The 13,691-nt window shown below is 37.5% G+C and overlaps 1 protein-coding gene across 5 annotated transcripts in view; it reads right to left on the bottom strand.

Annotated features, from left to right (window-relative positions):
* rap1gapb (RAP1 GTPase activating protein b) overlaps positions 1 to 13,691 on the bottom strand; it is a 53,185-nt gene that overhangs the window by 5,161 nt on the left and 34,333 nt on the right. For 4 of the 5 annotated variants that reach the window (XM_055160095.1, XM_055160096.1, XM_055160094.1 and 1 more), the window contains exons 7-18: positions 12,863 to 12,941; positions 12,724 to 12,777; positions 12,560 to 12,643; positions 11,910 to 12,010; positions 10,875 to 11,004; positions 8,208 to 8,363; positions 7,177 to 7,248; positions 6,990 to 7,076; positions 6,428 to 6,574; positions 3,838 to 3,969; positions 777 to 886; positions 115 to 231 (exon numbers count right to left, since the gene is read on the bottom strand). In XM_055160095.1, the coding sequence (XP_055016070.1) occupies positions 115 to 231; positions 777 to 886; positions 3,838 to 3,969; positions 6,428 to 6,574; positions 6,990 to 7,076; positions 7,177 to 7,248; positions 8,208 to 8,363; positions 10,875 to 11,004; positions 11,910 to 12,010; positions 12,560 to 12,643; positions 12,724 to 12,777; positions 12,863 to 12,941 (1,269 nt within the window). The remainder of the gene's footprint in view (positions 1 to 114; positions 232 to 776; positions 887 to 3,837; positions 3,970 to 6,427; positions 6,575 to 6,989; positions 7,077 to 7,176; positions 7,249 to 8,207; positions 8,364 to 10,874; positions 11,005 to 11,909; positions 12,011 to 12,559; positions 12,644 to 12,723; positions 12,778 to 12,862; positions 12,942 to 13,691) is intronic. The other variant, XM_020918612.2, reaches the window with a different exon arrangement.

Genomic DNA, 13,691 nt, shown 5'->3' with positions numbered 1-13,691 from the left:
ATACAGTATTTTCTGAATGTGATATCAGAGGGTTGTTAGCTTGCTGTCTTGTTATTTCTGACCATCCTCTCCAGCCTCATTGGCCTGCCTTCACCAGTAACCTTCTCCACTCACCTGTTCTTGGTGGCAGGAAACTCTGGGGAGCTGTGATTGGATGAGTTGTCCGATCTGTTTTCCTGTGATAAATGGCTGTTGTCTGGTGTCCTTTGGGTGCTGGGTGACACCTCACGGCTAGAACAGGGAGAAAAAAAGGGTGAAATGAGGGCGAGAGCATGTACAACTATTTTAGTGTGGATGTAAAAAGATACTTTACTTAACTAGGGACATGTTTTCATTTATTATTTATCATTTTGTTGAGAGTAATATTCACAAATGGTGTGTCTGGACTCAAAAGTTGGTTGCAATAATGTGAAATACTAACTGGAATAGTCATACATACAGATTATTACAGTGATTTGAAATATGAAAGAGTGACTAAATTCATTGGAAATGATTAGGGGCTTGCATTAGCCCTGAAGTCAGTTAAGTTGAAAACGCTTTTACAAAACATGCACGCCAAAATGTTGACTTTACGTTTGTCCATTTTGATACAGCGTAAAAAGAATTATCTTAATTTACTAAAACTACTTTCGTTAACATCAAATATTACAATGATACTGTGCGATAGTACATTTATTTCAAATCACCTTGGAGAGTCTTTAAACAAGCTTTCATGTAGTAATCCTAATACACAGAGACAAACTCATTTGGCTTCTTCTCAGGTGCTGTGCCCTCACCTTCTTTCCTGGACCTCCTGGATGTTTTCAATGCCAATGGCACTGCTGCGCCGTGAGCTGAAGGGACCTGACTTCTTCCTGGTTGGGCTCTTTCCAGGAATGATCAATGACTGACAGTGGAATAATGGGAGAAGTATAATCAGACATAGTACATACAGACTACAGATACATATTACCCATTGGTCAAGTCAACCTTTGATCTTTTGAAGAAATTTACTTAAACACTTTTTGCAACAAATTATTTTAATTTAGTTGAAGCAGTCAGACTTCAAGGTTAAAATGTCATTTTGCTGCTGTAAAGGAATCATGAGGTACTTTGAAGCCAAAAGAATTTGAACATGTTCTTTTGTTAGAAGGACTAGGTGATGAAAAATAAGTAAAAAGGAAGGATAATGACTAAGCCTAAAGCGAGAAATATGAAAATGAAGTATATGGATGACTTGGTTCATATACACAGTATGAATGCATGCCATTGTGCCTAGACCCTGTCACAATAACATATTCTGAAGTGTGATACATTGCAACTGAAAATATCGCAATAAACAATATTAATGAAACTAATTTATGCCACTGACACACTAAGCCTAAAGCAGGACAGAGTCAATAAAATACAACTCAAAACATATGATACTACAAAAAATAAAATAAAAAATCTACATGCAAAAAAAATTTAGCCCCCAAAATATCATTGCATATATCATTTCTTGAATGATGTCAATGTAGCAGTTATGGTGACAGGTCTAATATTGTTCTTGTGTTTTCATAATAAGCTATTGAAAATTTCTTATCATCTAACACTTTTATTTATTTATTTTTTAAGTCACCTTTTCAACTTGTCCCTAACAGAAAAGATGTGTCAGTGCTGAACAAATGAGTGAAATGAATGGATCAGGATGAGGCCTTCAGTTAAAACATTTTGAACCACTTTATACTACATCTTAATTATCCTTAATGAAGCATAAACAAGACTTCATTATGAACAATCATAATCATATCATAATGAACAAATGGTTTATTCAGTTGTATTCAGGCTCAGTAACTACTTAATCAAAGGATTAGATTATAAAGTAGTCACTATGTCTGAATCATTCTTTATAAACTATTTGTTATTTTTGACACACACCAAGTGTCACACAAAACCACAGGAAGTACCACACTTGAAAAAAAGAATAAGAAGGTAAAAATATACATGAACCTCTTCTATTGTTCCTATCCCTATGGCACTGCCTCGACGTCCGTATTTACTGGGGCTTTTGCCTGGGACAAGCAATGACTGAGCCACACAAGACATGGCAAGAGAAGCAGAGAGAGAGAGAAAAAGCAAGAGCAGAGGCAGGAGATGAAAGATAGAAAAAAGCCAGGGGTGGAGAAGGGGAAGAAAAAGATAAATACATCATAAGATCTCATGCGCACAGCTCAATGGGAATAAACAGCAAGGTGCAAAAGGGCCGCAGGTTTTGGACATGACATTGAGGGGACGGTGAGGAGCTTGAGCGGGGAGTGTGAGAGCAGCTGCAGGCAAACACAGGAGGCTAGCAGAGAGAACACAGAGGGGAAAGAGCCATGTATGTCAGCCACAGGGAGACAAGAGCCTTTAGTGATGATGCATTAGGAGGAGGACAAGCCAAAGAGGAGCAGGACCAAACACAAGATCCAAACTTTAGGAATGGGGTTAAGTCACTCAAATCAACAAAACTTTTAGCAGTATACGCAGACATTTAATAAATAAATAATCTCAAGTATTTATTAGCTAGTCTAGAAATACTTCTGATCTTTGTAGTAATTATGAGTTAAAGGTATATGCCATACTTTTAAGCTTGCACACTTACCACTTCATAAAATGAACTACAGCACAATGGAACTGGGTTGTCAGGGCTTTAGCCACCACATTTAGGACACAACAAGTTTTTCTCATTCAGAATCTGGACATGCCATGCCTCATGTGAAAGCTCAGAACCTCTACAGAACTGCTACATGTGCTGGGGTTTAGGTAGTGAGGACTGAGGTCAGAGAGAGTCCTTATAACTGGATGGTCAAACAGTCAACCCAAATGAGAGACTCATGTGAGCCTCATTCTGTTTTCTTGGATAATAATAATAACAACAAAAGGATAATTATAACTTAACTAATTATAACATTCAAATTTTTTGTAATTAATTCAGGTTTATAGAACAACTATATAATTTGTTTTTGAGTGTAAATTAACCCCACATGACTCCAACTGGGCAGAAAGCTACTCACTGTCTTGTTTCATTTCATGCAAACTACTCAGCTACACATGCACAAGGAAGCACAGAGAGTTACGACAGAGGCACAAGCAGGACAGAAGAGAGGGAGTCTGGGTAGTCAAACAACTCATTAACTTTAATTAGGTGTTTGAATTCATTAACAGTACACATCTTCAGATTCAAGAGGCACTTCTCTTAATAAAAAGCACTATTTAGTCTCCTTTATCAATGCAGCTTATGTAGTGATGCTCTTAGTATAATTTGAACAGATGAGAATGAATGGAAATGTTGGGGTGAATGACAGTGATAAGCAGCTCAGACCTGAGTGCAAAACAAATTCAAAAAGCCCTGTATTTAATTTGAATCAAAGTCTGCGTGGAGTTATTGACAGAGGTGGCTAGTTTTCAGGCACCAGACTTTTTCTCAAGTATATTACATATGTATATATTACATTTTAAATATATTTGAGCATTTGTGTTTCTTACAACACTCCAGATGTGATTTGTTTTATTCTTTCTCATTTTTGTGGTCCATCCTTTCGAAATTACCAGCTTTTGTATATTATATAATCTTTTGTCGCTCCAATTACTTAATTTCAAACTATAAATGAGATGTAATGTCCAGACTTACTCTTGGTTGGGCTGACGTTTCCCTGCATATGTTTTACTCTGTTGGATCACTACTTTGCACTTCAACCTGCGTAATATTATTTTTAAGTAACAGTATTTCTGCTTTAGTACAATTTTAAGCTACTCTACCCACTTTGGGATACTATCAGAAGTGACAATATATGACCACTTAGACTTGATGTGGACCAAAACAGAGCTACTTACAATGCCTGGGGTTTTGGGACTCTCTGCGGCATTATGGGTAAAGCTGCCACTGTGACTAGTGGAGACTGTGTGGGACTTCTTGTTACTGAGGCCCATGGCGTCCATAGACTGGCTTCTGCTGCGGATGACCCGCTGCAGGGAGAGATGAGGAGACACTGTCAGTGCACTGTCTCTGTCTGTGGTGCTCTATCGTGAACCAATTGATACTGAGACTGCATCCTCTTTTAAGGTTCTGTGAGTTCAGGGTAGTTATGAGATATTTACCTCCACCAAGGAGGTTATGTTTTTGCCGGCGTTTGTTTGTTTGTTTGTTTGTCTGTTAGCAACATAACTCAAAAAGTTATGGACCGATTTTGATTAAATTTTCAGGATTTGTTGGAAATGTGAAAAGGAAGAACTGATTTCATTTTGGGGGTGATCCGGAAGAAATCCTGGATTTTAGTTAACATTGTAGTAAATGAGGCCAAAAATTTTGTTTCTCAATATCTCGGTTAATTATTGACCAAACCCCATGAAATTTGACTCAGGGATGGACAATTGGATCCTCTTTCATATTCCAAAGGCTGATCCGGATCTGATCCAGAAGACTGATTTTATCGCAATTTATATAAAAAATGGGAGTAGTCCTTGGCGGAGGTCTGCGCTCTCTGAATGCTTTTCTAGTTAGTCTTAAAGTTCTGACCTCTCATAGAGCAAAATGGAATGGGGAAATGTTTTTTTTGCTCATATAACCTGAAAATGCAACAAATCCTACAAAAAAGGAATTAAAATGAAGCTTTCCTGAATAGTTAGACTGAACAGACTGACGTGGACCCAGAAGTAGTACAAGGTGATGGTAAAATTAAAGAAATTACTGTTGTTTTGTGAAAGATATTGTCTAAAAAGTCTCATTGTGGTATCAAAACTGGCACAGAGTATCAAGCCTTTCCCTTATTTTGACATTTTTGTATCGTGATATGATGTAAGACCATAATTTACACTCATCATTTGAAGGCATTATCAGTCCTAATGGGTTAGATGTGTGCTTTTCTACAGTGCTGCTGGACCAGTGCTGACCTGGGGGAGGGTTTTGTAGACTGCGCTGATACAAAATTGATCCCAAAAGTTTGTGAAAGTTTGCTGTTGTATATTTCAAACAGACAGATCCTGGAGGTTGTGAGCTAGTTCCCCATGGATGAGGTGGAGTTGCTTCCCAGACATCATGACAGGTACTGACCGCTGGAAAAGTGGTACAACTATACCGACACCATAGTGAGTAGTGCAAGTTGTCTATGAGATAAGAACTAATGCAATTTACTAGTAAAGGTGCTTTTCGCCTGCCAGCGTGTTTCCTTGAAGACATTATCAATCTCCACAAAGACAAGCAGGAGACACCACAGGCCAATTTACAAGTCAGATCTGTGAAGAGGCGGCCCCAATCACAGCCAGTATGCATGTTTTTAAAGGCATTTTTTAGCACTAAAAACACCCATAATTCAATAAATGCATCTTATATCAGTTTAATACCATATTGTGGAACATTTCAGGCAAAGCAATAGTAACTCCATGGTGGTGAAAAGTTGCGCAATTCCGCTTCATGATTAATTATTTTGTTGTTAATTTATATAAAAAGTGAAAATGAAAACTAGGGCTACCTAACAAGCACTGTAAGAATGAATGAAAGAAACAGATGTGGGCAGGCAGAAAATGATACAGATAAAGCTTGATAAAGATTACATTTTGTACAACAACAGAAGCCACATTCATAGTAAAAAGGTGTGATGACGGAAAAATGGTGTAGAGCAGCAGCATATCACATGGACAGAACAAGAACAAAACATCCAAACATGCGGCGCAAATGACACACATTTCTGTTATGTTGATGTTTAAGTGCAAGACATTTGAGAGATGACAGAGTGAGTGAGTCAGAGGAGGAGCCACACTACAGGGAGACGCAGCCCGCAGGGGAGAAGGCGCAGCACATCTCCAGCTCCATAATGAGGGTCATTAAAGCACTCATCACACACACACACAAGCCCAGTTCCAGCCTCCTCTACTGGGCAGCACACTCCACCGCCCTCCTGGTCACATGGAGCTCCCAGTGACAGCACAGGACAGCCCCAGACCCATAGAGTGAACACAACACTACTGCAAGTGTCATTTACAGACAACGACTGCTGTTTCATTTTGATATTTTAATAGACATAAGTTTTATTCTTAAACTTTTTATGAGTCAAATGTGTTTATTCTGACTTATTCCAAGTCCAAGATAATTCCAAGCTTGTTTACACTTAGTAGCTGAGTGTGCATATGGTCTGGCATTGTGCTCTTATTTTAAAAGGGAATTGTAATCCAGTCTTCTTATCTTACAATCTTATTAATTTAAGAAACTATTACTTTGATGAAACAAATGACAAAGTATAGTAGTGAATAAAATCAATGCTAGGACTGCTGTTTTGAGTTACACAAATAGAAAATGTGTGTGAAAAATGATTTGTTTCCTGGTGTGTGAATACCCAGAATCCCAGTCAAAAAACAAGTGTGTCCAGTGATCATCATGCAAAGCAGAGATAAACAGATAACACAGAGACATATGAGAAAGTGACAGTACCTTAAAGGATTCAAAGAAGCCTCCCCCTCCTCCTCCTCCACTCCCGTTCTCCAGCTTATCCTCATCTCCTCCCAGCCCCATCATGGACTGACTATTTATGTGTACCTCCTCATAAAGGGTCTCCAGGAGGGCGGACCGTGTGCGCTCCTGAAAGATGAATGTCATCAGCATAAAATAATTATAGTAATTGACATAGCTCTTTGCAAAGTTCACCATTCATTCACTGAGACAGTACTGGTGAGCTACTGCTTCAGATGCCCATCTAAAAATGTTACAGTGTTTTAAAACACTAGGATTTGTAACTCTCTATTTATTTTTTGTGCTTGGCCTTAAAATAAATTTCCCAGTTTATGTAAATTAAAGAGAGCTCTCATTTTTCATGTTTCTCCAATGTATTACAGTTGCAGCTACAGAAACTATTTTTAAAAATCCAAGCATGACAGAATAACATATGGTATAAGATACAGCCCCTGCACACACACACGCACACACACCTCTACACACGCACACACACACACACACACACACACACACACACACACATCTCTCCTCCATCACTCACCTCTAGCTTGGCGAACTTCTCAGCCTTGTAGCAGGCATACTCTGCATTAATGAGCTTAGTGAAAAGAAATTCATGAAATTCTGGGCCCTGAGGAAAGAAAGAAAAAATAGGAAAAAGACAGAATTAATGGAGGTCTGTGATGTGGGCTTGTCAGGAAGAGCGCTGAGGTATTTGTGTGGTTCCTAACCTTTTTAAAGATGGCAGGGTCAGGCAGAGCAGGGCCAAAGAAAGGTACGTCATCTCTCGCTGTTACAGACACCTGGAGGTAACAATATAAGAGTTATGAATTACAAAAACAAGGTAGTTATTTTAACCACAGAGGCATAGGTTTTATGTCTCTCTCCAATTCTCTCCAAACACTCTCCAATTATATCCAGGCTTGCATAAAGACTTGTGTGTTATAGAAGAGTTAAAGTAGCCTGACAAGAGAGAGACAAGATACTGTCCATTTAAGCTTCCATTTGTTGGGAGTATTATAACCTCTGAATATGCAGGCAACATAACAAAGATGAAGCTGTAGATTTCAGTACAATTATCCAACCACTTAGTATTGTGGTTGACAAATAGGCATATTAAGTCATTATATAATATTAAAAAGACAGTTTTTTTCTTAGACAGAGCAGAGTTTGGCAATTAATGTTCAAACTGAAAGGTCTTATATGATGCAAAATTGACTTGAGCTTTTAGCCATGTTATAATGTTATTACCTGATCAAAAACATACTCATACCCAGAGTTGTGTTTTGTTTGAGTAACCCTTTATTATTAGTCTGTCTGTATCTTCAGAGCTCAAAATGCTCTGTTCCACTTAGTTTTCAAGTTAACCTGTTACCTTTTTTCAATAGAGATTCATAATTCCAGGGCTGAAATGATCCAAATGATTCCACTGAAGGTTTATGGAGTTTAAAAACTGTGTTTTCAGTTTGAGAGAAGAACTCAGTCTAAATATGCAGGGTTTGTTTGGTAAATGCGTGAATGAAACAACACACAACTCCGGTATGGTCTTGATGAGGAAACATTACACATTAAAACATAAATCAGAAAACATCGTAATATAGACCCTTTAAATGAAACCTAATCAATGTACACATTACTGTGTATAAAGGGCAAAAACATATTAAAATATGAAAAGCAGAAAGAGGAGATCATAGTCATATTAAATTGGACAAAATAGGATGTATAAAACATTATATTTCATTGGTGCATGCTTTGAGCTCACCTTGTAAATGACATTGCTGGTGCATGCGTTCTCCACCTGCACCACCACATAGGCGTGAAGGAAGTTGGACTGGATCATGTCTGGTACGAACGGCGTGTTCTCTTCCTGGAACACGATGGCCACGATGTCATTGCCGATGTGTCTTTTCCTCTGCAGCTGAAAGGCACACATCAGGAGAGACAGCACTTCAAACTCCGGATCAAAACACAGACCAATCACAATCACCTCCAGGCTCACGCTCAACTATCGACTGTGAAGCAAATTGTCCCAGTGGAGCTGTGGACACGGCTCCAGCAGGGACATGCCCTCTCCTCACAAAAGGCCCCAAATTATGTTTGTGTCAACAGAGTTTGGAGTTCATACACTAATGCAGTTCTACAACAGTCAGCACAATCAATACAATAATTAGCAAATATCTTCTCTTTCAGTTTTTTTTTTAAATGGGTACAACTAAAAGTGATTTGTGATTTATTTATTTATTAAGCAAAGTTAGCAAGATGTTGCAAATGAATCCAGTAAATTGTAGCACGCCCACTTCAGAGTGTCACATTCTTCCATCTGTTGCTACTATCATATTTAAAAATGCTCATTTGTTCTTGAAATGGCCAAATATTTTTATTTGTAAATGAGTGCATTGTGTTTCTCACAATTAGATATGGACAGACAAAAGACTATTTTACTCATTGAGTAAGTCCATGATTGCCACACATGATAAATGTGTGATTCTGTGTTGAATAAAGACACAGAATCAGCATTGAAGGATGAGTGAAATGCAGACAACAGAGACAAGTTTCCCTATACAGGGACAATAAAGTGTACCTTAACCGAAGTTTTGAAATTATGTCCAAGCAAATACATACTTTACAGTGCACACATCAAGGTAGGTTTTTATGACTTTAATAATAAATATAAAGTGACAGTCAGTAAACTCAAGGGTGAAGAACTCACATCTCTATAATGTGGTCCCTAAACATCACTGGGACATTTGCATTGCACCCCTGTTAGATATATAGTCCTAAAACTAACATTAGGCAGTACACTGTTCCCTATAACAATAAAGCATCCTGACAGTGGAATAACTGTGTACTTAGTCATTGTGGCAAACATTTGCTCTGGGAGTTATTGATATCACTTTTCCAGTCAGCTGCACAATTACTTAACAGCTGGTGTCTGTCGGGCCTTGTGTGCACCTCACATCAATATCACCATCTGTTTGAACACAAGACATTTTGTGAACTTGTTAATGCCTTTGTAACTTAGGTACTGCCTTAAGGTTGGATGTACAGTTTTATTTATGTTACTGTTTTATATACATACATTCATAATAATTGGAAGTTGGCTAATTAAATACATCATACACATAATTGTTCTTACGGGGAAGTCAATTTTGTTTATAATACTGTAAAGTGTTGCTTTTACTTCTGAGAACATATTTTGAGTTTGTCTTCCATCCAACTGCACTGAGTAGTAATTATTAAATACAGTACATAACAGGCTACCATTATTCCAAGTTAGTAAACTTTAAGTATGCTTTAAAACATACTTTAAAGGAAGGCACAGTGACTTCAAGAATATACACATTTTGCCTCAAATCGAAAGTGAACACACAGCAATTTGAACATACTGCAAGCTTTTTCATGGCATACATCAGGTACACTCTGTAGACTAGTGCATATGTATCTGTGATAAGATTTGTACACTCCAAACTGACTTGAGTTCAGGGCTGGAGCACCACACTTGACATCTGCTAATGAGCTAATGCTTCAGCATGGCTCTCTCTTTGTAATAATGGTGGTGACAGATTCCTTGATTTGCAACGTGAATCATCTATGTGGGTGGTGTTTACTGTATGCCCGGCCTTTCTCCTCATGCTCAGCAATATGGGCTATCTGCATGGGTTACTGTGGTTACCAAGTTCAATTTTCAAGTATAAACTGAAGTGAAGTGATTTCTATTTACCAACTCCCAGCATCGCTTGCATAAAAATGTGTCTTGTACATATCAATTTTCAGATGTATTTGCCATTGCTAGTAGTTTGAGAAATACCTATTAACGAGGGGTGTGCAAAAATAACGATGTATTCTGATATGAAATTTGGTGACACAGAATTATTATTGTAGACTACTGTATCGATCGCCTGTAGTTATTATTATTATTATTTTTAGAGAAGTTTTGGTGACTGCACTACAGTGTTGTTGCTTAATAGAGGAGGAAAACTTGTTTGCAATACACCTGGCATATTTACATTAATTGACATTAATTAAAATAGATGTATGTATATCATGTTAACTTTGCAAGTAATGCTTTAACAAAGAAACACTTTTGCTAAAATACAAAATCACAAACAATCAGCTATTGCATGTATCACAATATCATGATAATATCATATCATGAGCCATGTATCATGTATCGTATCGAATCATGAGAGGCCCAGCCCAGCCCTATTATCAACTACTACACTTAACTATATTTTTGTTTGTTTTTTACAGAATTATTCATAAGTGCATGTAATAAAATATAATGTATTGGTCAACATGGCTACATCTAGTATGTTCTGATTTCCTAAGACATAAAAATAACCTTGTGTGTGGGTATTGATAGGTGTTTTGCCAGCACGCATTAGCAAGCATGACAACCACTCATTGACATGTCACTGTGGTGCTGTACCTGCTGTGAGTCTCCTTCTGTGTAAGGCAGCTTGGTGGACACATGGAACATAATCTCTTTATTGTGGAAATTTGTGTAGACCGACTCAGTCCCTGTCTGCCCGTGCGTCACATCCAGCCCACCGCGAAACCTGAGGGACAAAAACAAAAATCATATACATCTGTTTGAAGTAGGAAGGAGAGGAAAGTATTTTTTGTATGTTTGGGTACAGAAAATAATTTACATTTAGTTTTATTCAATCCCAAAAGCAGCAAACCTTCTACAGCAGATTCCTATATGCTGACAAAAGTTGGAAATCAAACCCAAATACTGATACAAAACCTTGCATCAAAACCAGATATTCATTTGAGCAGGTATCAATACCAAAAAGAAGTAGCATGATGGTAAAACTATGAGTCTCTGTTGAAAATGAGCCAGTAGTTCCATGTATGGGACCAGTGCATCTTGTGTAAATTAAAAATATGTTTTATTTTATTTTCTATTTATTTTATTTTTTTTAGAACGTATCGAAATTGGAATCAGTTTTTCCTTAGTACTGAAATCGATTAGGAAATGTTTGTACTAGTACTAATACTGGCACTATAATGTACGGGTAACTATGAAAGACAGTTGTTTAAGATGTAGCATGCTGCATGAACAGAGATTGTATTAATTCATGATTGTCATTGTGACATATTGCCTTATTCACTGGGAATAATCTGAATTCACTTAACACCCATGTCTTTGGGACTGCTCACATGATTTGACTGTTCTAACTAAAAAAAGGAAATTGACAATTGACACAAACAATTTAAGACAACAGCAAAATAAGGGGTTTAAAATGGGTCAAACATGCACTTTCAAGCACACTCATTCATCACCAAGCACATGTCAAGGGCGCTTCTCCAGCCTGTTTAATGAGTGAGTCTGCTGCTCACAACCACTGCTGCTACAAAACGCTTTACAAGGGACCTATTTAAAGGGCAGCTCAGATCAATACAATGACTGATGGTCAGTGTTGGACAGAACAGACACAAGATTTCAAAGTGCACAAACCCTTTAAAGTCATGAAGCTCGATCTTGTGTCCCAGAAACTCCAGGAATTCTACAAAGGCAGGGCTCTCCTCCATGTTTCCAAACAGCTCTTCCTCTGTCGTCTATAAAAAGCAACATCAGCAAGGTTAATAGATACAAAATACAGTTGAAACTTAATTGACAGTAGTTAGTTTAAAGGTTCACTATGTGACTTTTCTGTGTGAGAGCTCGTCATCTGCTTGTTTCCATAGAGATATCATTGTTTCGTCTGAAATGTTCAACAATATGGCATTAAACTGATCAATTTCCATAGAGACAACCAGACGATTCCACCAAGATAGGTTAAAAGTATGAGAGTAAGAATGCATGCTTTTTCTTTCTTTTTTTTTTTTTTTTTCAGTACTAAAACCACCCAGAATTGATTAGGCTTTGGAAAAAATGTTTTTGGATGTAAATGACAGTAATTCAAATTTGTTATTGTTTATGCGCAGCAAATTAGTACTGAAAGACATTTTTATTTGGTTTACTTAATAGATCAAATTATAATCAAATCAAAAATCAGGATTGCTCAATATTAGAAAGGTGATTCATTTTTGTCATCTCCCAGCTCTTGTCTTCAGAGCCTTGTCTTGTATAAAGTTATATAAAGTCTTATATAAAGCACCACTCACCTGCCCAAACTTTTGATAAATCACCCCAAACTTGAAGTTGTTGCTGATCACATGCTCATCAAATGTAACAATAAGCCTAGATGCCTGCAAAACAAAGTGAAATACACCCTCATTGAGACAAGAGCGAGCAGGTGGAGACAGCTGCATCAGTGAATAGAAAGTACCTTTGGATAGAGGACAGGGTAAAATCGGTCCACATTAACCTCTTCACAAACAAGCTGTGAGCAAAAATAGAATGCTTAGTCTTGGCTGCTCTAATTACACAGTACAGAGGGAAGCGATTCTGTGATAATTGCAGCCTACCTTGGCCATCTGAACCACATTGGGGAACTCAGTAAGGCAAGAAATGGGGATCACATCGTGGTAGGTTTTTTGCCTTGTGCTGAAGGACAAAGAGAGAGAGAGTGAGGAAGAAAGTACATCAAACCAAATCTTAACACGCGGTAACAAGATCTAAAATCGAATAAATGTGGTTTGACAGAAAAGAACTATTAGTATTAAATGTGTGATCGTAAAATAGCTGTTGATCAGAGTCACTTGAGTTTGCAATTATCAAGCAATTGTGATTCCTTCCTGCACACTTGATTTACATGATATACAAAGGAACAGATGGTGGGTAGCTATATGTTCTATATGGTTCTAAATGTAAAATGCAAAAATACTAACACACCTGTTGAGAGTCATGGTACCCCTTTACATCATTGTATGGCATATAAGGCTACCCATCCACCTAGCCACTAATCACACAGGAAAGCATGTTTATGTCCATTTTATGTCAATTTATTTTTTACCATTTTTAACCAAAGTAAAAACTTAATAGGCATTTTAATTTTCTCTTCATAGAAATATGCAGATTGGACATTTTTAAATTAAATGATTCATTCAGAAATGTGCATAATACATTCAAAATATGAACCCAAGACTGCCACAGATATTAACGTCCTAATTTAGGCTTCGATCAGGGTTATAACACGTCAGCTATTGTTAAGCTATCATGGCTCTGTCCTGTCCTGATTTTCTTGTAGAATAACTTTATAAATATGACCGTGAATGTTAAATAAGTCTTATTTAAAGCATCTGTCCACAACCATATCAGACTTGTATCCACTGGTTTTAAATAGAGCCGCAGTGA

The sequence above is a fragment of the Boleophthalmus pectinirostris genome, unplaced genomic scaffold (genome assembly GCF_026225935.1).
Source record: "Boleophthalmus pectinirostris isolate CB_2022bp ecotype Guang Dong unplaced genomic scaffold, ASM2622593v1 HiC_scaffold_3, whole genome shotgun sequence".
In the NCBI taxonomy this organism is placed as follows: Eukaryota; Metazoa; Chordata; class Actinopteri; order Gobiiformes; family Gobiidae; genus Boleophthalmus; species Boleophthalmus pectinirostris.
Note: the sequence above shows the minus strand (reverse complement) of the source record. Positions and strands in the feature narration are given on the sequence as shown.